The sequence below is a fragment of the Bicyclus anynana genome, chromosome 4 (assembly GCF_947172395.1).
Source record: "Bicyclus anynana chromosome 4, ilBicAnyn1.1, whole genome shotgun sequence".
Lineage (NCBI taxonomy): Eukaryota > Metazoa > Arthropoda > Insecta > Lepidoptera > Nymphalidae > Bicyclus > Bicyclus anynana.
The window spans coordinates 4,283,261-4,310,747 of record NC_069086.1 but is presented as its reverse complement, the minus strand read 5'-3'; the positions used below and the strand labels follow the sequence as shown (position 1 = coordinate 4,310,747).

The 27,487-nt window shown below is 34.7% G+C and overlaps 2 protein-coding genes across 3 annotated transcripts; one reads left to right on the top strand and one right to left on the bottom strand.

Moving 5' to 3' along the window:
* Positions 1-1,978: 1,978 nt before the first annotated feature.
* Positions 1,979-25,428, top strand: LOC112042829 (protein takeout). The gene is made up of 5 exons (XM_024078006.2): positions 1,979-2,138; positions 7,507-7,598; positions 15,973-16,121; positions 16,990-17,123; positions 23,394-25,428. Exons 1-5 carry the CDS (start codon positions 1,994-1,996, stop codon positions 23,690-23,692), a joined length of 819 nt encoding a protein of 272 aa, XP_023933774.1. The 5' UTR covers positions 1,979-1,993; the 3' UTR covers positions 23,693-25,428.
* On the bottom strand, positions 7,616-11,956 carry LOC112042814 (uncharacterized). Of its 2 annotated transcripts, XM_024077997.2 has the most exons (3): positions 11,663-11,956; positions 9,241-10,374; positions 7,616-9,170 (listed from the first exon to the last, which is right to left on the bottom strand). In XM_024077997.2, exons 1-3 carry the CDS (start codon positions 11,711-11,713, stop codon positions 8,991-8,993), a joined length of 1,365 nt encoding a protein of 454 aa, XP_023933765.2. In that variant the 5' UTR covers positions 11,714-11,956; the 3' UTR covers positions 7,616-8,990. The 2 variants fall into 2 exon arrangements, with proteins under 2 accessions (XP_023933765.2, XP_023933758.2); XM_024077990.2 differs by having other exon boundaries at positions 7,616-10,374; positions 11,663-11,947.
* Positions 25,429-27,487: the final 2,059 nt, after the last annotated feature.

Sequence of the window (27,487 nt, the reverse complement as noted above, 5' to 3'; positions counted from 1 at the left end):
TAGGCACCAGATGCCATTTGTTACATAGAATATTAATTACGTATATGTCAACTATCATACGTCAAAGTTTGTGAATTACCTGCAGGTAAAGACGAGTCGGCGAAGGAAAAACATCGTGAGGAAACATGTATACGTACCAGAGAATTTTCTTAATTCTCTGCGTGTGTGTAGTCTGCCAATCCGCATTGAGCCAGCGTGGTGGACTATGGCCCTAACCCCTTTCATTCAGAGAGAAGACTCGACCTCAGCGCTGAGCCGAATATGGGTTGATAACTCAGACCAATTATAGAAGGACCTGTATCGCACTCATAGTCCAGAACAAAATTGTCTGTCATTTTCTGAGTAAAACGAGCTTAGATTTGGTATATAACTTATACTAAACTAGAAGTTTTTGTCCGTTTTTTACACAATTCAATTACACAAAAAGGTATTTTTACGGAGCTCTTTAACCGACGAACACGATTAACATCGATTTTATACAGACAGTTTTTATATTCGCATTAGATCGTTGATCATATATTTTGACAGAAAAGTAACGTCTAGCGAGGCAGGTCCTATACAATAATTGGTCTGAGGTCTGATAACGATGATGATGTTATAAAAGAGTCATCCACATATCATCGCAATTTTTTGGTTTCTCAAAATAGTTCGATAGAGTTCGAGTTTAGTCAATGATGATGATCATGATGCCCGTTACAAATTATTAAAATACATACTAGCTCTTAGCTTATCTTGTTCCTCGAGCACTGGCCGTTATTGGCGTGAAAGGAAGCAAGCTAGTATTTAGTTAGTGTTTGTTGTTTAGCCCTAAATGTAGGTTATACTAGGATTTCAACTCGTTTAAAACGATTTCAACATACGCACTGAGCGTGTAAGGTTACAATCAGTCTATTCAAATGATCACTACCAGTATTTATTTCAGCCATCTAAACATTACAAATAAAGTCCTCTGTCGTGTCGGTCTGTCTATTTGTTCGTGACAAACTCGAAATCTACTGAACGAATATAATGTGACTTTCAGAAATATATAGAGAGATTAATGAGGAAGGTTTAAGTATGTAATTGGTCAAGGCTTTGTGTAAATTGATTGAAATATGACAGTAGGTATTTGTTAAAAGTGTCTAAAAAATATTGGGAGTTTTAATAGAAAAAAGCTGCTTATATCGCTCTAAGACATAACAACACTAGCCAGGATGATCTCAATGCAATCTGTGAGGATTAAGGCTTGCGGGAACTCTTTGATTTCTGGGTATTCCATGTCAAAAGGTTCCGGTATTCCCTTTGGCATTTAAGTATCTTTTAAGGTTGGTTCTCGTCTTTTTATTTTGGACTGCACTAAATATTCCATTTGATTGATTTGTAAAATATTGAAAATTGATAATATTATTAACAACAAATGAGATTGGAAGCAAATGCTATGCTTCTACACAACACAAGGGAATAATAATAAGAATTGTAACATTTTTAGATTTTATTTTAAAACAGCAACTTCTGCCGAGTTTCTTTATGACTTTTCCGTTAGAATCTGCTTTCGTTCGTAGAGTCAGTAGACCGGTACCTATCCACTAACTGATTTCACTTTTAAAAGTGCTTGACTTGAGCCCACTCAAAATTAAATAATTATTATATTAAACAAATAAACATAATTGTTGTTATTTATATTTTTCATGTTCTTTCCATCAACCGTTAGTCTAATAAAGGCCTTAAAGATGTTTGAGTTAATCTATGAATACGTATAATATTCTAGTTTGCTGAATTATTTGAACCTACCAAAGTGTAGCAATAACTAACACGTGAATGCAACAGTCACGTGTTTGTGTCAGAATGCACTCAGGATAGCAGTTCCCGACTTCCACCTGCAACGAGCGGAAAACGCCTACCCATCTCTTTTCAATGGGGAGGTAAAGACAGGGAAAGCGATAAAACATTGAGCAAATGCTCAGTCCAGAGTACCGAGACATTCACATGTGTCCTTAGTGGAGTTGGTGGTGGAATGAGAAGGCGCAGTGCGGGTCGGCGACGCGACTCGGCCGGGCGAAGCCACGGTTTCCACGTGTTTGCGAAATTACTTGTGCAAGTCGAAATGCTGACCAACGTATTTATCCTGCTGATGCTGCAGTTTATTGCAGCAGAAATACGTAAGTTACTAATATAAATAACATGATTTTTTTATTTTTAGATAATTTTCAAGTTACTGTATGGACATTGTACATGATTTTTTTATACATATTATGTTATGTTTGTGCACAAAATTTGGTGTTGAAATTGTAACTCGTTATTCATGTAATTTTAATTAAAATTACATAAATTATTAGTTATTAAAGAAGAAAATATAATATCAATATATTTTTTTGACATTATGATTTTTTGATTTTTGTCATTAAGTTGATTTATAGTGCGCATAGTTCGTTAAAACAAAACAAAAACGTAATTTTAAGATTCAAAAAACGTAGGGCGTCAAATTTCTAGTTAAGACAATATTTTAGAAGCGAAAGTTTTCAAATTAACTAATGAATTTTGACGTAATCTCTGAAGAATAGATATTATGAATTGATACATTTCGATAAACAGATTGTTTTAAAAATGTATAAATTAAATTAATGTGAGCTGTGATAGCCCACTGCATGTGACCTCTGCCTCCGATTCCGAGGGTGTAGGTTCAAATCCGGTCCGGGTATGCACCTCCAACGTTTCAGTTATTTGTATTTTAAGAAACGGTGAAGGAAAAGCATCGTAAGGAAACCTGAGAATTTTCTTAATTTTTTACGTGGATGAAGTCTGCCAATCCACATTTGGTCAGCGTGGTGGACTATTAGCCTAACCCCTCTCATTCTGAGAGGAGCCTCGTGCTCAACAGTGAGCCGCGAATGTCGGTTGTTAATGATGATGATGATTAAATTTAAAATACAATATGCTAAAATGAACAAAAAATATATTCTGTTTAAACTGTTGTTAACGAAAATCCATTAGATGATTAGGCCATACCGAATCATTAACTATTACAAAAGATCTAATCGATTTACGTTTGATGAATAATTTTGCAATGTTTACGTCCTCAAAGGTCAACCATCAAATTGTTTACATATTTGAATTTCTATCGAATTTTGAAATGCGTCTGTAATCAATATTCGGCATGAGTTTATGAAGGTCGGCTCACAGTCAATGATCGTACATCAATACATATAAATAAAATTGAAGTGTCTCTTCATACAAACTAGCTATTTTAAAAATTTTCATCTGTCTCTGTTTGTCGAGACCAATAGATAGGTAGATAGATAGATATACTTTTATTTGCACATAACCACAAAGACAAATACAAGTGAAATAAAAACATATTAAGAAGAGATCAGCATACAAAAGGCGGCCTTATCGCTAAGTAGCGATTTCTTCCAGGCAACCCTTGAGACCAATCTTTATTTTTTACCAATTTTAAAAAGTTCTTCCCCTAAGGGTAGGAAAATAGGGGTGATTTGTTTATCATTCACAAATTTAATGCTGTTTGCTGAGTAGAGTATTATAAATAACCAACAAGAAAGGATTTACGAAAAAATTTACTTCAAGGGCTCCGCTTTCAAACTGATCAGTAGGTAGAATTTCTTTAATGTTATTTCATTTGATTTTTAGTTTCGTTGGTACTTATATTTTTATGAAGTCGGTTTTTATAAAAAAAATATTTATTAAACGTCAAGTTTGGCTAAACGTTTGACTAACGTCAAATTTATAGAAAGAGGAATGTCTGGCGGTCACTGTCTCTCGTTCTATGAGCTTAATGATAAATAAGATAAGCTTTTAAACTAAGGATCTATAGACAATAAATCACAAGGTCAAGAGGCTTCTATAATAACATGAAGTAAGTCAAGGTCGGAATATCTAAGTAACAAAGTTTACAAAAACTAATAAATTACCGCTTCGATTGTAGAAAGCGTAGAGCCATTTTGTTGCGGCAAGGTTCGGAATTCGGATTGTTGTGGATATAATTTGCGGTCGGATATAGTTAAATATAAATAAATAAAATGGATTGCGAGAATAATCAATATTAGAAGTACGAGTAGCTACAGAACAAAACGATAACTCCAACCAACCGAACCGATCGATTGTGTGACAATAACACCAAAGCAACATAAAATTTTATACCTATCAGTACATATTCTCTCGTTTTATTTACATAATAAGTAGCCGATGCCCCTCGGTGTTACCAGCGTAGTTCTCGTCCCCGTGAGAATACGAGGATAAATTATATATGACACTCCCAAATAACGTTACTTTATAGTGGTAAAAGAATTTTCAAAATCGGTTCTTTAGATACAGAGATTACTCCCTACGATACCATAGTCTTTACCTCTTTTTAATTTTAGTATTGATAGAAGTTAAGATTGGCAGAGGCCCGAAGTTTCACCTTCATAGTTCCCGTTCTCGTGGGGATAACAAATTAAATGACACTCACTAATAACGATGCTGAATTGACTCTATTTTTGACACATGCAAATAGGTCGAGAGTACAAGAAGAGCCATTTTTATGAATTTGGTTAAAAATAAATATTTTGTGCGTAGTTAATCTTTGTGTCTGTTAAACCGACGTTTTTCAGGTTATTAAGTTGTATTCATAATGTTTTCTCTATTACAAAAGGTTCTATTGAAATAACAAATGACAATTAGGTACTAATTTTCAAAATTAATTTATTGAAAAAAGTTATTTCAACTTCAATTTCATGCTATCACGAATATATAACACTTTATTGTATTACATTCATCTCACGCGTGTCAAGTTGTAGGAAACAATTTAAAGTTAATTTAGAACTTTGGAATACCAGCGCAAGTCATTTGTTAAGAGCGGCTGTTATATAACTAATCGCTGCACTAGATGACAGCATGATGATGTGTTGTGTCACCCAATGGAACAGATGATCATTTAACAGTTATATTGCACTAAGGGCCTGTGAAAAGAGTCGTGATAGATAGTTTAGCGTGGATATAACCTCTGCCACCGATTCAGACGCGCGTAGGTTCGAATCCGGTCTGGAGCTTGCACTTCCAACTTTTAAAAGCATTTTAAGAAATTAAATATCACGTGTCTCAGATGGCGAAGACAAAATATCGTGAGGAAACCTGCACACCTGAGAATTCTCTACGTGTGTGAAGTCTGCCAATCCGCATAGGGTGCGTGTAAGCGTGGTGGACTGTTAGCCTAACCCCTCTCAATCTGAGAAGAGACTCGTGCTCAGCAGTAAGATAAATAGGTATGGGTTGATAATGAAGGGCCTGTGGTAGCTAGATATTCATCATTTTATGAAGCGTAAAAGCTTGTTAGCTTATCCTCCTACCATAAGTAAGGAACATCATTAACAACGCATTAGCTCATTCTTGAGCACGAGTCAAAAGTCTATTACTTAAATGGTAGGGTATTAAAACGAAACCTACCATGGTTTCGTTCAAATTTTAAACAATGAAAAAAAAAAAAAATTTTAAGTGTTTGCCTTGCATTTTTTAAGCATAACCAATTTAATCCGTTACAACTTACCTACTTTATCATCATATATCATAATGTGAGATAGTAGTCACAGCCTAACTAGTGTATACCTAAACAAAAGGCATAAAATAATATAAATAATCTAAGTTTATTTTAAAACTAGCGCTCAACTTACAATAACACGATACTCTGTTGCCACAAGGCTATCAATATCTTATGTTATTCTATTCTCGTTCTGTTTTAATTCCCTTTAGCTACTAACCGAGCACAATTACATCCGTGCTAACAATGCAGATTATGTTTGTTGTACGATTATTAATTCCAGTCAGTAAAATGACAAGTGCAACTGTCACTGAAATGTCATTTTACTGACTGGAATTAATAATCTAAGAACAGTATTTTATTTATCTACTAGCTGATGCTCTGTCGTTTCACCCGCGTAGTTAACCTTCCCGTATTTTATATATCTACTAGCCGATGCCCTGCGGTTCGCGTAGTTAACGTTCCCGTGGTATAGCCTATGACATTCACAAATAACGTGGCTTTCCAGTGATATAAGAATTTTTAAAATAGATTCAGTAGATCCAGATATTACATCCCCTGAAACACTATAAACTTTATATCTTTATAATATTAGTATATTTTTTTCCAGTATTATTATATATTATTAGTATATAAGAGCAGTGATAGCCCAGTGGATATGACCTCTGCCTCCGATTCCGGAGGGTGTGGGTTCGAATCCGGTTCGGGGCATGCACCTCCAACTTTTCAGTTGTGTGCATTTTAAGAAATTAAAAATCACGTGTCTCAATCGGTGAAGGAAAACATCGTGAGGAAACCTGCATACCAGAGAATTATCTTCATTCTCTGCGTGTGTGAAGTCTGCCAATCCGCATTGGGCCAGCGTGGTGGACTATTGGCCTAACCCCTCTCATTCTGAGAAGAGACTCGAGCTCAGCAGTGAGCCGAATATGGGTTGATGACGACGACGATATTTTTTTCCATCATTTATTTATATGTCCTTTTTTTAAATTTTTAACAATGTTAATACAAAATATAATTCAAAACACTATTAAAAATGTATAAAAAAATCATTAGTATTATTATTAGTATCGATTACATTAATACTTTTTACGACAAAACCTTTATGTCTACGTATTGCGTTTTTTTTATACAAGTTAGCCCTTGACTATAATCTCACCTGATGGTAAGTGATGATGTAGTCTTAGATGGAAGCGGGCTAACTTGTTAGGAGGAGAATAAAACCAAATCCCTTTCGGTTTCTACACGGCATCGTACCGGAACGCTAAATCGCTTGGCGGTACGTCTTTACCGGTAGGGTGGTAACTAGCTATGGCCGAAGCCTCCCACCAGCCAGACCTGGACCAATTAAGAAAATCTCAATCTGCCCAGCCGGGGATCGAACCCAGGACCCCCGTCTTGTAAATCCACCGAGCATACCACTGCGCCACGGAGGCCGTCAAAAACTATTAGTATTAGTATATTAGTATCGATTACACCTTTAACGACAAAACCTTTATATACTTATATACTTAAACAATATACATCACTATCTAGCCCCAAAGTAAGCATACAGAGTAGCTTGTGTTATGGGTGCTAAGATAGTTGATATTATAATATTAATATACATTTATATACTACATATAAATACTTATATAATGAATAAATACACACAGACACTGGAAAACACCCATGCTCATCACACAAATATTTTCCAGTTGTGGGAATCGAACCCACGGCCGTGGATGCAGAAAGCAGGGTCACTGCCCACTGCGCCACGCGGCTGTCAAAATGTGGCTGTGTTATGTCTATGTATTGCGTATTTGTTAATTAAATATAAATACTTTACAATAGACTGAGTTGTTAGAAGCTAAAAATAAACATTGCAGAACAAATATTTCCATATTAACTTATAGCTTATACACCAATGCCTGTATAGTTATAAAATATAGCATGGTTAGTAGCTTAACAGCTTAATGATGTAAGTTTTTAATTAATGTTTTTTATTTATTTTTCAGCTCCATACATAAAAGTGTGCCAACGAAATGATCCCAACGTTGACAAATGCATCATTAATTCAGTCGAAGAGCTGCGGCCGAAAATGAAAAAGGTAACATTTTACTTTCACCCCCTATTTAACCACATCACATTCTAAATTTCAAGGTAGTCAATGGACCTACCATGAATATGACAACAATTTGTAAACATGAAAACTTCCAACCTTATTATGTTTATTAAAAACCTTCCTTACTTATTAACCTTATTAATTATTATCCTTATTATAAATATAAAACCTATTTCACCTTTTCTAATTTTATTTAGCCTACGAGTACTTTGAACCAGACCTATTGAAAAATAATACCCCAGCTCGGAATGAAATTCTTTGATTTAAGGAATAAATACACTGTGTTATTGAATATTGAACTTTTTGAAAATATTTCTAAAACATTCAACACACCTGACACATAGAGATTACTGATTACGTACAACTTAATAGCTTTTTTGAACTTATTAACGAAGGTTTGATTAGAAGAAATTGTTCAATGTGTAGGCATAGAAAAGTAGTAGTAAGATTGCGAAACATTCACAGTTTCTAAAGTCTAAACGAATCATTCATATATTTTTTTAACATGTAAATGATTCTTTAAAGACGAGTACATACATACCTTTTCGCACATTTTAATTATAAATGACTATAGACCGCGCGCTTTCACCCGCGTGGTTCCCGTTCCCGTATAAGAATACGGGGATAAAATATAGCCTATAGCACTCGGGGATAATCTAGCTTCCCAACAATGAATGAATTTTTCGAATCGGTTCAGATTTTTTTTGATTTTGGTGGAGGTTTTCATAGCCTATTCAATTTAAACAAACAATCAAATATTTCCTCTTTATAATATTAGTATAGATTATAAATAATGCTTTGTAAACAGTAATTTATTATGGATGAAAAGTATCATATGACTTTTTGTGATAGTGTTAATTATTTATGATCGTCTAGGTTCCTACTTAAGGCGGGAAAGAATAACTTACTAACTCACATTCCCATTATATACTCGTATAGGTTATTGCTGTGCTCAAAGAAATGTTATGTACGGGTTTAGTTAAAAGCAAAAACAAATCAGTATAAAATTTAAAAATGTATGTTGGTATGATGGTCCAGTATGTATCTCTAAGCCGAAATTTCGAAATATTCGAAAGTATAATTATGAATTATGAAAAAACTTTTATGAGTGAGTGCGTACGTCCATGAAGGTTTCTGGTCATAAAAAAACCATCGTAGACATGGTAACGCTTGCCGGGTTACTACCACTAGTTAATAATAATAAAAGCATTTTTTTAAATAATATGTTATTTAATAAATAATAATTAACTACGAAAGAGCAGTACTTTTAACCTTGATTTTATATTTTATTGATTACACATTTTGTTTAACCGCCATCTGCATTTGCTATTGCCGTCGCCGTGGCCGTCGCGGTTGCTGTAGCTTCGGTAGGATGATTTAGGTTGTGTTCGATTTGGTCTGGCGTTGGTTGTTGCGGCGGTTTTTCGATTGGCGGTAGTTGGGGCGGCGGGAGTGCAGGTGCTTGTTTGTTAAGTGCTTGTTTAAGTGCTTCTGTTGGCTCACCTTTTTCTTTTGGTTTTGGTTCTTCGATGATCGCTGGTGGTTGGGCTGGAACCTCTGGAAGAGGTGGTTGCACGTGACTGTGATGCGGATGCAGTTCACTTGGGTGCTCAGGCGCTGGATGTACCTGACGTGGTGGTGGTACTGGCACTGGCGGCGGCGGTGGAGCTGGTACTAGCTCAACTTTTGGGGGCGGTGGAGGTAATTCTATAACTTTCGGATGAGGTGGAGGTGGTAATTCTATAACTTTCGGAGGAGGTGGAGGTGGTAATTCTATAACTTTCGGAGGAGGTGGAGGTGGTAATTCTATAACTTTCGGAGGAGGTGGAGCTGGTAGTACTTCAACTTTTGGAGGTGGTGGAGGTGCTATGAACTCTACTTTCGGATGAGGTGGAGGTGCTACGTACACTACTTTCGGATGAGGTGGAGGTACTACGACCTCTAATTTCGGATGAGGTGGAAGTTCTACGTACTCTACTTTTGGGGGAGGTGGAGGTGCTACGACCTCCACTTTCGGAGGAGGTGGAGGTGCTATAAACTCTACTTTTGGATGAGGCGGAAGTTCTACGTAATCTACTTTTGGTGGAGGTGCTAATACCTCAACTTTAGGGGGCGGTGGAGGTGGTAAGAACTCAACTTTAGGTTTTAACAACTCCAATTTTGGAGGTGGTGCAGGTAGATAAACTGTTGGGGCAGGATTGTAATTCGTAGTTGTTCCCGCAGCTGCCGTAGAATATGATGCAGTATCGTCTTCTACATAGATATTTTGCTTGTCTGGCTTAGTACCACTTGATCCATTATCGTCTAAAGCTGCAATCATAGCTGAATTAGACGTTGAAGTAGATGTCGTTGCTGCAGATGCGGTATTTCCATTTCCTTTAGCTATAGCTGTGCTGGTACTGGTTGATGTAGATTTGTCTTGTACAACTATTAATGTGCCATCTTCTTTGTGTGGTTTTCTAGGTTTATCCGGTTTACTTGGCTTATTGGACTTTGCAATGTCTATTATAATATTAGTCCTTGTGCGAGGTGACGAGCTTGGAGAAGGAGCGGTGGGGCTGAAGTTGTTGCATGTTTGACATTTTGATCCTTGGCACTTGTAACATTGAGGGTTCTTGCCTGGCTGGGTGTAGGGGTAAGGCACAAAATTCACAGGGCTCACTTGTGAAGGATATTTGATCGTGACGTTGGTTCGTTGAGGTAGTCTTACTTGTATCACTGTGGTCCGTGCGTTGCATACTGCAGCTTGCGATAATCCGTTCTGTAACGAAATTTTAAATTATGATACAATTCATTGTTATTGCGACGTCATTCGAAATAGTTTGGTGATGTGCTTTTACTCATATAACTAGCTTGTAATCGTAACTAATTAAATCCAATTGTTTTATAGTTGCCATTGGGTCGTAGAATGTCGTGCAGTCTTTATGGCCTTAGGATATTCTTGTATTTGATTTAAATTTTAATACTCCAACTTGCACACTGTTCAGCAATATCATCATTATCAGCAAATTTTATTGGAGAGACATTATGGAGCTAATAACCACCACTCGTGTGGTGCGGATTATCAGGCTTAGGTTAATAATGTTGAATGAATTGACATGAGTTAAAAATGACAATGACCGGGGCCGGGGGCTTAACTTGATTTCCGAGGCACGGGGGTGTAACACTACCAATCAACGATTCGAACCCAGGACCTCGTGATCCAAAGTCACATAGGACCACCACAACATAACCACTGGACTAACGACGCACGGGGAAGCAATATTGATTTACGATTCACTTGTAACTCAACTCTTTTTGTACTTTTATGATGAAAAGCTATTTTAATATAAATTGGCTGGTTGAATGATTCGGCTGTGGCTAGTTAACGGCAAAGACGTACGAGCGTTCCGGTACGATGTCGTGTAGAAACCGAAAGGGGTGTAGATTTTCAGGCTAATTTGGAGGACCTAACATGTTAGCCCGTTTCCATCTTAGATTGAATCATCACTTACCATCAGGTGAGATGGTAGTCAAGGGCTAACTTGTAAAGAAAAATAAAAAAAGTATACTAAAAGTGTCATGTTAATTGTTTTTGATTGTTGATTTTGGCTATAGGGATCATGGGGTACTATGTTCAAATATTGAGCTTTCTTCCTTCCAAGAAATTCTTTGTCAAATTTTCAGCCGATAGCTTTCAGCAGCTATTTATAGCTGCTTGTGTGTTTCTGAGACCTATATCCTTTCTCCTATATGGAGAAAGGTCAGGAAGGAGGTTGGTCTGAAAGTAGCCTGAAAAGTAGGCCGTTAAAACTCTCCTGTATGGAGGAAGGCCTAGCCATGAAAGTAGCCCGGCAAGTAAGCCGTTATTAAAAGCTGAAAATAATGATGATTTTAAATCTAGAAATCTGTTCAAGATTGCATGCAAGAGGAATAAATATATTTAAATTAGCGAGTTTCAATTTCAAATTATAAATATAATAATTTGAAATTGAAATTCGGTAATTTAAAACAAACACCGACCTCAACTCAATTAAACCATTTAAAAATTATTTGTAAATATTTCATACCTGCCAAAGAATTCCAAGTGCTGCTAGAACGAGCACGTTATGCAGCCCCATTTTTAAATCGAGAATCCCTTAGAAAATGTCTTCCGAGCCTTATATACTCAGATACATAGGAATGATAAGACAACATAGTCCTTTGTCCATTAAAACTGATTCATGCTCTCTCATTTTATCAAAATTCTATTAGGCACGTATTTTGTATGTTGACGACTATTTACTATATTTCTTGTCATGATTATTATTTACTATATTTCTTGTCATGAGTAGGTAAATAAAGCGACCGAGCTGATGTATTTTTATTTCACTAGCGGACGCCCGCGACTTTGTTTACGTGATATTTTGTTTAACAAATCCCGCGGGAATCATGGATTTTACATGGCTCGAGACCGTTGTGTTTGGAAGTCCATGCAAGAGGCCTATGTGTAGCAGGGGACGGTCTTCGGGTAGGGGTACTTGAAAGTTTACATCGAGTTTCACGTTTACGAAGTCGCGGGCGTCCGCTAGTATTTAATGAAAAAAAAGCAAAAGCAAGTAAATCATACAATGATATGAAGTACGTATTTTTATCTCTCCTGTTATTAAATTATACTAGGTATGTACAGGGAAAAAAACAGTCCAATAGTTTTTGAGTTTATTCGTTACATATAACAGAAGTACAAATATTTCCTCTTTTATAATATTCGTGTGATATCGATGTAAATGGTACCACTATACATGATTGAACATAACAATTTTCTTTGCTTCGCGTGACTAGTATAACACTTGCAACACTGTTGTTACAATGAAGCAATATTTTGGCGTAATTTGGCGTAATCGGATATCCTATTGGGTGCAATATCAAGAATTACTACTAATTGATAACACGTCCTTGAGACGACGGTTATACGCCTGCAGGCGTGTATTTACATAATTTAACTATGATGTTCATGTAACTATGAAATTCATGTGTCTTTACATAAATATTTAATACTAGCCGACGTCCGGCAGTTTCACCTGCGCAGTCCCCGTACTCCTTGAGAGTACGGGGATTAAATATAGCCTACGACACTTACAATTAACATGACTCTCTAGTAGGTACTCGTAGTAAAATAATTTTCAAAATAGGTTTAGTAGATCCAGGGATTACCCTACCACCTACAATACCTTTAAATTGATTTTCATTATTCCTGCAATCTATTTTGAGACATTCAAACTGCAAAATCTAGTGATTTACCCAAATATAATAATGCAGTGTCTATTTCATGACATCTTGTGGTGCTCGTCTCTAGAGCGAAGGCGCAAATATATTAAAAATAGAATAACACAAATATTATAGAATAGAAAACCATCTTTATTATCTAGTTTCCTATACAAAGGAAACAATAAAGATGTTTTTTGTGGTTGGTATTTGCACCACCTTCATCCACTTGGATCTTAAAATTAATGAAGTAGCAATATTAAATTTTATTTATAAAAAATAAATAATAAAGACGAAAGAATAAATAATCGGAAAAAAACACTGAATATTATCAAGATTCGATACACTTCATTTTTCTGTGCTTTACTGTTGTACACATTTGTTCACAAATTATTATCTATACTAATATTATAAAGCTGAAGAGTTTGTTTGTTTGTTTGTTTGATTGAACGCGCTAATCTCAGGAACTACTGGTCCGATTTGAAAAATTCTTTCAGTGTTAGATAGCCTATTTATCGAGGAAGGCTATAGGCTACATTTTATCCCCGTATTCCTACAGGAACGAGAACCACGCGGGTGAAACCGCGCGGCATCTACTAGTTATTGATAACAGACGGAATATGCATATCGTCCACACAACAAAGTTACTAAGCACAACAGCATTGTAGTACAAGAAAGAAAAAAACATAGAAAACATTTGAGGAAACAACATAGCAATCAGCCTATTTTAAAGCTACAGAGGGAGGGAGGCCCCCAGGGAGGGTCTCCCCCTCCCCCAATATAGGATACAAGTGGACACTCGCAGTTTCACCAGCGTAGTAACAAATCTAGCAGTATTTAACATCATTGTGTTAGACTATTGTCGTAACTACTCCTAACACAGGTTTTTCCGACTAATAGGCTAGTTGACATTTTAATGGTCTTGAATTGTTCCTTATCGTTCTACTAGATTTAAAAAAAATATCATATTTTTTTTAATTGAATGAAATTTGAAAAAATACATGATTTTTAAATTAAGTTTTATAAGAAATCCTTAACTTTTATTAATTAATACCGATATGTTTCGGACCCTTATTCCATGTACAACACGAAATTAATATTATTTATAGTTAATTTAATATGAGTCAACTACCCTATTGGAGGTGAATGGAAATATTTGGTCATATTCAAAAGATATCGAAGTTGTGGCTATGCAGGTCTGTGTCTTTCTAAAACACGTGATCGTAAAACAAAGTAAACTAATACATAACATAATTATTAATTTGTAGACAAAAGAGCGTAGTGTTTACTACAAAGGTCACGTACGTAAATAAAATCGTACTTTCGATTACGTTCGCACTCGGTCAAACGTAAAAAATTGCTTTTCAAGCCAATTGGAAAGTATGTCATTGTCACTCCATTTCATAACATACAAGTATGTCAAGACAAACAAACATAAACACACCATGGCTTCGTGTATTCATCTGTTGAATGATTAATTGAATACAATTAATGTGTACGAGATAATAATATTAATTAACTATAGTGTTGTTCTTGTGTGCATTTAATTTTTGTCTCCTCTAATGTATAGTATCTACTACAATAGAAATAGTTATTTATGCCACTGTCATGTAATGGGGGCCATTGAAGCATGAGTGATACAATCGCTAAATACGCGCAGTGGCATATATACAATACTCTTTCTAACTTCCATTCGGAGGGGGTTGGTTCAAATCCGGTGCGGGGCATGTACTCCCAAATTCTTAGATAAAGGAATTTTAACAAATTAAACATCACGTGTCTCAAACGGCGAGAAGGAATAACATTGTGAGGAAATCTGCATACCTGATGAATTTTCTCAATTCATAGTGTATTCTGTCAATCCGCATTGGTCCCGTGTGGTGGATTATGAGCTTAACACCTCCCATTCTGAAAGGAGACTTGTGACCAACAGTGAGCCGGATATGGGTTGTTGATAATGATGAACCTATGGTAGGAGCATAGACTGGAAAACTTTCAGCCATCATAAAATGAGGTATATCTGACCATAGCGGCTCTCGGTCCATTGGTTCGATTATATTGAAGTCAGGTTGCATGTAAAGGATTCTGGTTTTTTAGGGAGAACTTTAACCAAAATCCTTACGAATATTCGTAGGGACCAACGTTCGTATAAAATATAAAGCCTCAATAGCTCAGCGGTAATGGGGCTGGACTCATCACCGAGAGGTCCTGGATCGATCCATGCCACTCCTCAGTACTTTCCGACTAGTTAGAAGGGAACTTGAGTATCGGTCACATTAAAAAAAAGGTATGGCAAATATTATTTTAATAAAAAAGGCGCACCAAGTCAAGAAACTCCTTTTTTGAAAGTATATTAAAAAAAATTCTTCACGTGCACAAATTTTTCCACCCTACTCGTAGGTATAATATCAAAACCAAAATAATTTAAGTTAGTCCATTTTCGGTCAATATTTTCAGGGTTGAGTTTAATTAATTGGTTGTCATTATATTTGTTTTCGTTCATTTTGGTTAACTTTATTATCGATTTCTTAAGAATGAGAATGTGATTGCGAAATGGTCAATCGATTTGCGAATAATTACTTTGTTGTAGCTTTAATCCAGCCCTCCGTGACCTACTCTCTGAAATTTGAGTGGAAATACGTCCATTGGACTTTATTTATATCTTGGTATTAATTATTATCAAAATAAATTACTTCAGATTCAAGACTTCAATACCTATATTTAACTTTTTGAATTCATGACATTCCATTTGAAAGATATCAAAAGTTTAAAAATGTAAGTATTATAAAACTGTTGCGTGGTCTACCTACTCAAGAACGGCGGAACCGATTTGGCTGATAATTGGTGGGGAGGTAGCTTAAAACCACAAGACGGGCATAGGATACTTAGGATAGGGGTATGGTAGAGGTAGGGTCGGGGTAGTGAAGAATTGCACATAAGTCAAAGCGAAGCTGGACCAGCTCCGCTCGTGTATACCTATATGAGTACGTAAGGGGTCATTGCAATAACAATGTGATATATTTGGGCTGACGATGATCATTACAAGACGACATGTAGATTTCTATACCTATGGTTTGAAGTTCTGTATTGAGTAAATTACGGAGGTCAGTACAAAGGGTTCATTTCTTAATTCCAGGGTATCCCCGAGTTGGATGTGCCGAGCATCGAGCCCCTGAGCCTGGGTCAGATCGCTCTGGCGCGAGGCCCGCAAGGCGCGAAACTCACCGCTGTCGTCAATGACGTCAAAGTTCTGGGGCCCAGCAACTTTATCATTCAAGAATTGAAGTAAGTGTATTTTATTATAAAGCTCAGACGAATTCTAAAGACGTAGTCGAATATTCGGTGGTGACGAGTCTAAGCGATGTGTTAAATATTTTCGATGTGTAAATTTATCGCGTCGCTCTCAGAAAATGACTGACAGTTTTGTTGGTGCGTTACATTTAGTCTGTGATAGATATCTACTATGATACACTTTGCCAGGAGAGGAGATAGCACAGAGAAGCTAGTGATCACTGGCAAAGCGGAAGAAAAGAGATCTCGAGGACGTAGAACGATACGTTGTCGGTCATACCAAATCCGCGCCACTCTCGATACAAGGTATACGAGGCTCTGCAAGTCGCGAAAAGCAGAGCCACATGACGCGAGCTTGTGTTAGGGGTAACGACCCTCAGTAATGAGGAATACGACGCAAGGAGAAGGATGATAAGTCGGATCGAGAAAAATAAGTACTGGGGTATCGTAACTCCATTGGTTAGCCTATGTGGCTTTGGGTTAGGTACGAGGTTCGAGACCCTGGATTTGGATCATAAGTTCAGGGTACGAATTCTGGGTCAGACTATGAGTGAGCTTGTCTTTTTTTCTAAGAAAATTTCTTTAGAACTTAGCCTAGACTTGGGAAGTTGGTAGTGTTACACCTCCGTAAGTACTTTGTAAAACACTGTTTTGGCCCGGCTCACTATTATTAACTTCTTTATTGGTGAAAGAATAAGAAAGAAACTAACATTATCACCTTAAGCCCGCAACCTGCATTGGAGTAGTGTGATGGGTTTAAGCCCCATATCTCCTGCAGTGGGACCCAAAAACAATGATAACCTCTATCTATCTAAACTCTCGTCATGAAATCATATTAAGTGATTCTATTTATACATTACAGGTCAGACCTGGACAAGAACAGGTTCGACTTCAAGCTGCTGCTGCCCCGCCTGGACTTCGCGGGCAAATACAAGATGGACATCCAGGTGTTGCTGCTGAGGCTGCAGGGGCGAGGGAACATCACCGGCTCCTTCAGTTAGTATTTTATCATACCTATCATCATCATTAGCCTACGGAACATGAAAGGGCCAGACCTCCCCCAGATCGTGTTCGATTTATTTCTGTGAATAATCGATCGTTCATTCATTCATTCGTTTATTTATTCATTCATTCATACATTCATTCATTAATTTATTCATTCACATTAATTTATTCATTACAGCGTGTTGTTACAGCCAACACGCTGCTCTAACGTTTGTTGTGGGGTGTAGGGTAATAATGTCAAATTCATCATTATCATTATCAGATATTAATGATGGAGACGTAAGGAAGATGTAACATATAGCAAGTGATAGCACAACTTTCTTACACAGTGCTGAGAATTTTACTTACTGAAAATTTAACAGATAATTATTCAAAAAAAAATACAACCGACTTCTCTATCAACTTCTCTTCTTCTACCAACATATTTTAGTATAATATTACTTAAAAGCTTAATATTTTACAAACTTACACATGTTTCTAAAATATTAAGCTTTTAAGAGCTAATTTTTGTTAGAGTCAAGTGTCCCCACCCTCAACCGGCTAAACGGTTGTTTATGGATACGTGAAAAAAATCATGAAAGTACACCGAGCCATGTTTTTCGTCTTAAACCGAAATTCCACATAATGTACACAATGTTTATTATCCATTAGTGTTATTAAAATGTTATATGCCAAAATGAACTTATTAGATCATCATGATCATAGTATTTCGTAAAGTATGGTCAGTAAGAAAAATATATTAATTAAAAATTATACAATATTATTGATCATAGTGGTAGGTGTAATACTCGTAAAATCATTATTATTATTATAGTATTTTTACCATACTTAGTGTCAATAATATGGACACAATAGTTTTAAGTGTGTGCCCTTAGACACAACTCTGTCGTGATACAACTCGAATTTTGTCAAATATAAGATAAGATACGATAAATATACTTTATTTGCACACCACAAAGACAAAAACAAGTGAAATAAAAAACAAATTAGGAAGAGATCAGCATACAAAAGTAAGTAAGTAAGTAAGTACAAATATAGTAAGTAGAGTGAGCTTCTTCGGTTCTACAAATCCCTTCATAAGATTGCACACAAGATAAATAAAACACCAAAGCTAGAAAAACACAACACTAATTCAGCTATCGATTAAAAAATAATCTCACGTTTCAAGTGATCTCTGGAAAATTCCAAGTACATTTCCACCGAAAAGGTTACAACATTTTAGGATATTGAATAATACTTATAGGTAGACGCGGAGGGCCATTTAACCCACTTGCGCGTCGTAACTCGTTGCAGCAAAAACTCACGTTAGACTCGCTGCGTAACTTAACCGATTAACACACATTTTGTCATCGGCCGCTGGAAACTATTGTTGTTACATATTCATTTGTTAATGGTTTAATAATATAAGGCCCGAATAACCACGATAACATCGTCAATAAAGTGTGGTAAGGTTGTCTAAAGAAATAATACCTAGTACTGTATTACTTTAAACATACCGACTTAGACCTTACTCTTCTTTATTGACATAATTTATTGAATGTATGTGGGGAACCTTAGTCTTCAAAACCCCTTTCGGGGAATATAATCTATACTAATATAATAAAGCTGAAGAGTTTGTTTGTTTGTTTGTTTGATTGATTGAACGCGCTAATCTCTGGAACTACTGGTCCGATTTCAAAAATTCTTTCAGTGTTATATAGCCCATTTATCGAGGAAGGCTATAGGCTATATATTATCCCTGTATTCCTACGGGAACGGGAACTACGCGGGTGAAACCGCGCGGGGTCAGCTAGTAATAATTATAAAATAAGAAATAACGTCATGACGTCTAGAACAATGTGTTCATATTCAAAAAATTAACCGATTAACACACATTTTGTCGTCGGCCGTTGGAAACAATTGTTGTTACATATTTATTTGTTAATGCTTTAATAATATAAGGTCTGAATACACACATAACATCGTCAATAAAGTATGGTAAGGTTGCCTAAAGAAATACTTAATACCTAGGTACCAGTCGCGTGGCACAAGGTTTGTAACTAGGGTAGGCTCTATACGTACAAATTTGTTACATTACATTTACATTACATAAGGGATTAAAGTGCTAACTCAACCTACGGAACCCTACATTGCGCGTGGCCCGACACGCACTTGGCCGGTTTTTATTTAAAATCTTTAATTGTGTGTAGTTAATGTGCGCGTATTAAATTTTTGCACATTTTTCTAGGCGTCATGGCGAGTCGAAAGAGCACACGTATTTTTATGCCCAGTATTTACTTTTATTCATTTTGAACTTATGCCACAGACTATGGGCATTTATTACGTAAGGAAAGTAGCTTTCCGCTATGTAACTAGATGGCGCTGTTCGATTTCAGGCCGTTTTTAGTTCGCGCCACAACATTGCCTTTCTGAAAGTATTAATACTGAAACTAGATACTACAAGTAACAATCTTAATTATTAATGAACTCAAATGTAATGTCGTGATTATAGTTATAACTATATAATATTTTTGAAAAGTCTCGTTTAAACTTAAACGAGATTTTAGCATTCTCTATCACTTCAGTTTTAAATTTAATAAAAGAAAACAACAGCTGTGCTGGATTACCGAAACAAAAGCTAGTTATTCAGAAAAGAGCAGTTCGAGCAATATATAAATTAAAATCACGCGAGTCCCTTCGTCAAAAGTTTAAAGAAATAGATATACTACCAGTAGCCTGTCAATCTATATCTATACTAATATTATAAAGAGGTAAAGTTTGTAAGTTTGTAAGTTTGTCACATTTTTTAAATGGGGTAATCTTCGGAACTACTGGTCCGATTTCAAAAATTCTTTCACCAGTAGAATGCTACATTATCGGGGAGTGCTATAGGTTATATTTTATATTGGTATCATATATATTAGCCGAGTTATCAAAGTTTTTGTCATACAGGTCGGACTGAAAATCCTCTTAAACAGACTTATTCGCATGCGCTGCCTTAACTATTGTGTAAAATTGAAATTAATGTATGGAGGCTTTATGTATCTTTAAAAGTTCTACAAAAAAGTCCGCGACACCATATATCTTTCTTCTATATATTAGCAGATATAGTACCTTTTGTGTTTTAAAAATTATTAATTTCATATACTTAGGTTTACGTCATTATTTATACAACTAAACTTTAATCCTTATTAAAATAAATTATTTAATAATCACAAGGATATTATGGAGATAAGATTTGCCCTTTATAGTATGTTAATTACTTAAATAGTTTCGGAGATAATACAAAATTTCTAAAAGACGCAGAAATTCCGCTATATGACGCCCGGCGCTTTCATTTACGTAGTTCCTGTTCCCGTGTGAATATGGGGATCAAACATAGCCTATGACACTCGCAAATAACGTAGCTTTCTATTGGTAAAACAATTTTCCAAATCGGACCAGTAGATCCAGAGATTACCTCCTACAACCACACGAACTTTACCTCTTTATTTATCTATTTCTCTTGGTCATACCACCACTCTCGAAGGACTGGACCGATTTTGCTAAGGGTAGGAGTAAGATAGAGAAGTTGCAGGGTAGGGTAGGGTACGGGTAGGGAAGCGTAGGGGTAGTGTAGGGGTAGGGTAGGTTTAGGGCCGGGTTTAGGGTAGTGGTAGGGTAGGGGTAGAGGTAGGGTAGAGGTACGGGTAGGATAGGGAAGTGGTAGGGTAGGGGTAGAGGTAGGGTAGAGGTACGGGTAGGATAGGGAAGTGGTAGGGTAGGGGTAGGATAGGCGTGAGATAGGGGTACGGGTGGGGGTAGGGTGTAGGTAAGGTAGTGGTCGGTTTGGGGTAGGGTAGGTGTAGGGTGGGGGTAGGGGTAGGGTAGGGGTAGGGGTTGGGTAGGGTAGGGTAGATGTAGGGGTTGGGTAGGGTAGGGTTGGGGTAGAGGTAGGGTAGGGTTGGGGTAGTGGTAGAGTAGGGGTAGGGTAGGGTAGGGTAGGGGTAGTAGTAAAGTTGACATCGAAATTTACGCGGAAGAAGTCGCGGGCGTCCGCTAGTATATATATATATATGTATAACAGCATAATCTACGTAACACAAAATATTAATTTGTACAAACGAAAAATAGATTTAAACCCACGTCTTACTAGACGCGGGCATAAGTTAGTTATTTCTGCATATCGTCTCTAAAGAGTAAAAAAATCTTTTGTAGGTTTGGGTGTACTCTTCTATTACAAGATCCCCAAGACCCCAATATTAGAAGATCCCAAGATGTGATGGACCTGCCAATGCAAATGCAATTTATTTAATTTTTGAAGCAAATTTAAGCTATGTGTTAAAAAACATTTGCTTAGTCGAGGTTACTACACCATTGATGAGTTCCTTAATGATAAAGTTGCTTGGAGGCCGTTGGATCAGCTTCCACCTTCACACAGGAAGTAAAACTATAAGAAATTGTAATGTTGTCATCAGTTGTAATTATAATATTATTGTATGTTTTTTAAGAACAGTTGTTGAGGTTCTTGCCGGTTTCTTCTCAGCAGAATCTGCCTTCCGAACCGGTGGTAGAATCTTTACAAATACTCAACTGACGTATCAAAAGTGCTTGTATAACTGAGCCTTCTTGAAATAAATAAATTTTTGATTTTTTTTTATTTGATTCAGTTTTCAGTAAGTATAGGGTTAAACTTTTCGATTCGAGTCGAGAATCGAGATGGTCTTAGTTTGTTGTTTTTGAAGGTAAATATTATATAGTTCGTAGACTACTCAGAAGTGATTTTAAAAATATAAGAAAAGGCAATAAAAATACATACAACTCAAAATTTTGACCCGTATACCATCAATCCCCATTTTCAACCGACGAAAGACAGGTTAACAATTCGGCATGTATATTTTTTGTATGAACATCTGTAACTTTTTACTGAGTAGTCTGATTTTAATATGTTTTTAATAGAAAGGCTATATTTTGAATTAGGTTTCATATAAACTTCGAAAAGATCAATATTATAATGATATTTTTCCCTTTTTAGTTTCGCGGGTACGTTAATGTTTTGGAGTCGGTTGAATATTTTTTTAATAATTATTAATAACGATATGACAAAACAACGTTTGTACATACTCGTACATTTTAGTCTTTATGATTTGCTCGTTTAAACTCGTATTAAATAAATAACTTACACTTTGGTAATTAGTTATACGGAAAAATATAAAATAATAAACTATAAAAAAAATTCTCTACTCTATTTAAAAAAAAAAACCGGACAAGTGCAAGTAGAACTCGCATCACGAGGGTTCCGAACGTTGTTAATCTATTATGCTTTTGAAAACTGACCTGTGGACCTATTTCCTATTTCTAACCGACTTCCAAAAAGGAGGAGGTTCTACGTTCGGCTGTATGTATGTTATTTTTTTTGGTATTTATTATCAACCCGTCAAAATAAAAAACAAACTAATTGACAAAATGTCATCCATTTAATATGATACAAATTACAAATGTCATCCGATGTTTCCGGTGGATATCATGTACACTTTTTTGTCCACTTCAATAGGTTGATAACGATAATAAGGATAATAAAGACCAAAATAGGCACGCTGAAATTGTACCTAATTATATAGTTTTCGGGCTTATTTGTTTCGTTAAATATTATTATTTAAAGCTAAATCTAAAATTATTTTTACAGTACATTCTTGAGTTGTGTGTTCAGGAAGTTTAAAAACTATATATACATAAAAAAATAATGGAATTAAAGACAAAATTGTGCATGTGTGCGTTCAGTTTTGTAGCCTATTCTTCGGATCACTTTTTGCAGTGATGTTGTAGGGACGTAACCGATCTATATGTATAAAATTATCATTGTACAGTAGTAGGTAGTATTTAATAACAAACCTCATCATTAGTTTTGATGAATAGATCTTATACCTACTCGTAATAATATGCAAATATGTCGTTATTTTTAAATAACTTGGAAATTATTCATTTTAATATTACAATAGAAATATGTTTGAGATCCTCATAATAAGTTCTTTCATTTTATTTGTCACATGATGCATTTAGAATTTCTTTTGTGTTTTCCATCTTGCCCCCAGAAGTGACCTTCATATTGAAAAATTTCATATTTCTGAAGTTTTCCAGAAATCTTCAAGTAGAAAGCTAACAAAATACCTTTTTTTTTTTTAAATTTTAGGTTTGGAGAAAAGGGGGGGGGGGGAATGTTTTATTTTCTTGAATAACTTGGAAACTATTTATTTCAAAATTACAATAAAAATAATTTTAAAAATATTTATTTATTTATTACAGAGGACTACGCTTGCAACGTTACAATGCGAGGCCACAAGGAGAAGAGAGGAGACGATGAGTATCTCACCTTTGAGCCGATGAAGGTCAAGCTCCGTGTGGGAGAGTCGTCAATATACCTCACCAACCTCTTCGACGGCGATCCAGTGCTAGGACCGGCCACAAACAGGGTCATCAACGAGAATTCCCAAGTATTCCTCTCGGAGATCAGCCCAGTGCTGGAGAGAAGTCTGGCGGATCTCTTCACGGAGATGGCGAATAAAATTACGTCGAAGTTTACATACAAAGAACTGTTCCCTTGATGAATAGTATACGTGTAGCCTAGGACCACACTAAAGACTTTTTGTTTCGTTAGCTTTTATTTTCGTTTTTATCCTGAATTGTTATGTGTTGACGAATTAATTACGTAATAAAAGAAGATTTTATTTTATCAAATACACCGTCTAATGAAATATTTAAAACAAATTGAAATCAATTTACGTAATAGGTCTTCACCTATAAAGTTTGAGTTTTTATAACCAGCATTTTCAGATTTCGCTATCTGTGGATTGGCGCGCAATTCGAAATACAAATAAATTTTATATCAAACCCGCGTTAAACTTTGTAGTTTTAAATTCGGTCATTTGTTTTTAGTTAGCCAATTTAAAATTTTCATACAAATCTCCAACTTCATAGGTACTAAAGACCAAATATTATATTATTGAATTAAAATTTTTAACAGTGTTCGGAAAACATATACATAACATATTACAAATATTTTATATAAAAAAAAAAACAAATTATTATCTATACAAAAATTATATTCCATTGTCTCAATTATCATTACTTAATCAGTTCTTATTTTTATGAATATGGAGTTAATTTTAACAATTACTGTTAACCAACTATTAGTTACAATTTGTATTAATTACATATTCAGGAAGATTGCTTAAGGGTCGGTTAACCATTACTAAAAAGTACAAAAAGGTTAAACCCAATTTACGATTTGTTGTACGATAAAATACGTAAAAAATATCGCTTAATGCATACGCGGCTTAAATCTATTAGTGTGGGATTACGTTCATTGTGTTTTATACTAGTGTTAGGGGTAGAGTGATACGTGATGTGATATTTAAAAATAATCTACTCGTTTTGATTTTGCCGTTCATTTCACAGATGTAATTATTATCCTACTAATATTATAAACACGAAAGTTTGTATGGATGTTTGGATGTTTGTTATTCTTTAACGCCGCTACTACTGAAGCGCTTTGGCTGAAATTTGGAATGGAAATAGATTTTACTCTGGATTAACAGATAGGCTACTTTTTGTCCCGAAAAAATTTATGGATTCCCGAGATTGGCGAAAAGTGCTGATTTTGATGATATGAATGTATGTTACTCTTTCACACCTCGACTACTGAACCGAATTAGCCTGGATGTTAATCCACATAGGCTACTTTTTATCCCGAAAAATCCATGGTTCCCGAGGGATTTGTGAAAAACTAAATTCCACGCGAACGAAGTCGCGGGCGTCCGCTAGTTAAATGTATAAATCCCCTTTTTAGTGGGGGTTAGTTAAATCTGTGAAATAAAAAAATATCAAAACGCAGTGTAAATCGACATTTAATAAAAATTATGATTATAATAATTCGTGGTAGAATGTTTGTATGTAAGCTTAACTAATTAATCTTTGAGGAGTTTGAACAAAAACTATTCCATATAAACTTTTATAAATAATAAAATTTAAAGGTAAAGTTATAAATTTTGCTTATATATTATTTACACAACTATGATAGATGGAAATGTTTGTCTAAAAATTACCTTAAAAATTTAAATATCTGAAGTTTCCAACTCTGTTCTTATACTTTAACAACTATTTGTGTTTTTATTCTCCTATTCTTTAGAGTTTAGACTTATGACTTTAATAGGACTCGTCCATCGAAGCCTTAATAATTATTTTCGTTTCTCATGTTAGACACTAATTATATCGAAGTTTATTACAAACTTATCCAGCATAGCAATAAATAGCGTTAAATAAAGGCACGTTTTCACCAGTGTACAAAATATGTTTTGAACGCTTTTTACATTTTTTTAACGAAATCAAGTTAATAGTGATTTTGTGTGTACGTAATTTTGCACATAATAATATAAAAGCTCATGATAGATGTCTTTATATATTTTATTGTATGATCCATTTTAATATATTATTATATCACAATACAAACTCATTTTATCACAATGTGTTCAAAATGCCTATTAAACATACGCGAAGGGCGTAAATACGGAACATGAAAAGAAATTTCAATAATATTGTACATAAGTATTGGAAAAATTACTCATGTTTTTCAGATATCATTTTTCCTACAAACGTTTTCAATAAAATTATTATTCATTATACATAATACGAGTATATGTTATACCTATAACTGTCAAAGTGAAAATTAGTTTGGAAGATGATTGTAAACAGACCGAGACTACTATCTTACTGCCTATAACATAACACAAACTACTGTCCATATATTTATCCGTAATATATTTAATTATGTTTATATTTATACTTTTTTACTTGTCAACTTTTCTGTTACTGGCGCCTATTTATACTTCTGTTTGTATGTTACCTACATATAACTTTTTGTATAACAAAATTTTGTTTTTAGATTATATTACATCTATCATACAATTTATAATCTATACTATTTTTTAATATTATAAAGAGGTAAAATGGTATTGTAGGTGGTAATCCCTGGATCAACTGAATCGATTTTAAAGTTATTTTGCGTCTACGTAATTGTAGTTTTAAATAAATCTATTAACGAGAGAAGATTAAAATGTACTAAAATGTAAAAAATAAAAATATGCAAAGAAACACCATTTTCTTTGGCTTGAAAAACATTCATTAAAAAGTTCCAAGCATATAAGTTATTTTTGGTCCCTGCATATGCATTATGTATCGCCATCAACAAGTTTTTCGTCAAGAAAATACTTTTAATTATAATTAATATCGCTTATTATACTTACGTTTAACATTTAATGGTTGTCCGTCTGTAAAAGATTTGCTATGAACTCTTTTTTTATCACAAAGAACTTCATCAATCATTTAAAACGACATATTATGTCAAACAGGCTGGTATAATTAAGAGTACATCCTCTGATGATGAGCTAGCAAACAAACCAGCAAGTAACCTGTTACGTAGTATAAGACAAAAAAATACACTAAATTAAGTTGTAAATAATTTGTTAATCTGGATGAGAACTAGGTATAAAAATGCGCTATAAGATACCTACCAATTTTAAGTTTTGTATTTTTATACATTTGTACTTAGTAAGTTAAAAAAAATAAAAATACAGCTTTAAGAAAATTTTTGAATAAGGTCAAAATAAATAGACTATAGGCTTTACAAATTTTGTAAACATATACATATATATCTCTTATATACATATATAGCAGTATATCTATTGATATTATATATTATATATATATATATTTGTACCATTGTATTAATTAATTATGTTGTACTGTAACGTTCTATTCAATAAAGTTTATTTATTACTTGTTTATTTCTCGAAAACTATAATATTTTTTTTAAAAGTTTGTTTAGGTAAAAAAAAGTAAAATGCTTTGAATTTTTAAATCGTTTTACAATATAACTTTGAAATATAAAGTTTACATAGTTAACTTTTAGAAAAAAAGTATATGGAATTGTATAATGTATTGTCTCTCTTATAATTTTCCCTTTGTTTATCTACATTTGTCTGTAAATCTGTTTATATGTATGTACCTAATTATTAAGTTGTAGATATATGAGTTATTTTTATAATAAATTTATCTATGAAATGTTTCTTCGATTCTTTCTTATTCCTTTTTTATTATAAAACATCACGTCGAGGAATATAAGCATTTCTTTAGTACTTTCAAGGAAAGTCTGAAGTCCCAGGCTCTGAATAAAATGCTGAAAAGGCATTTTTTCATGACTGGATAAATATCGAAAATAGAAAATTTCACAACGACAGTAATCCAAATCAGAAGTCCGTTTGGATTTGAATCTGTTTGTAAAGTTATCTAAATATATAAAAGCGAAAGATCACTCGTCACAAAATCTCGAAAACCACTTGAAG

Bases quoted from the DNA above. Each gene is read 5' to 3' on its own strand.
- LOC112042814 (XM_024077990.2), bottom strand. From the start codon at position 11,713: ATGGGGCTGCATAACGTGCTCGTTCTAGCAGCACTTGGAATTCTTTGG. The intron at 10,375-11,662 runs GTATGAAATATT...ATTTCGTTACAG, and splicing joins CACTTGGAATTCTTTGGCAG to AACGGATTATCGCAAGCTGC.
- LOC112042829 (XM_024078006.2), top strand. From the start codon at position 1,994: ATGAGAAGGCGCAGTGCGGGTCGGCGACGCGACTCGGCCGGGCGAAGC. The intron at 2,139-7,506 runs GTAAGTTACTAA...TTTATTTTTCAG, and splicing joins GTTTATTGCAGCAGAAATAC to CTCCATACATAAAAGTGTGC. The intron at 17,124-23,393 runs GTTAGTATTTTA...TATTTATTACAG, and splicing joins GAACATCACCGGCTCCTTCA to AGGACTACGCTTGCAACGTT.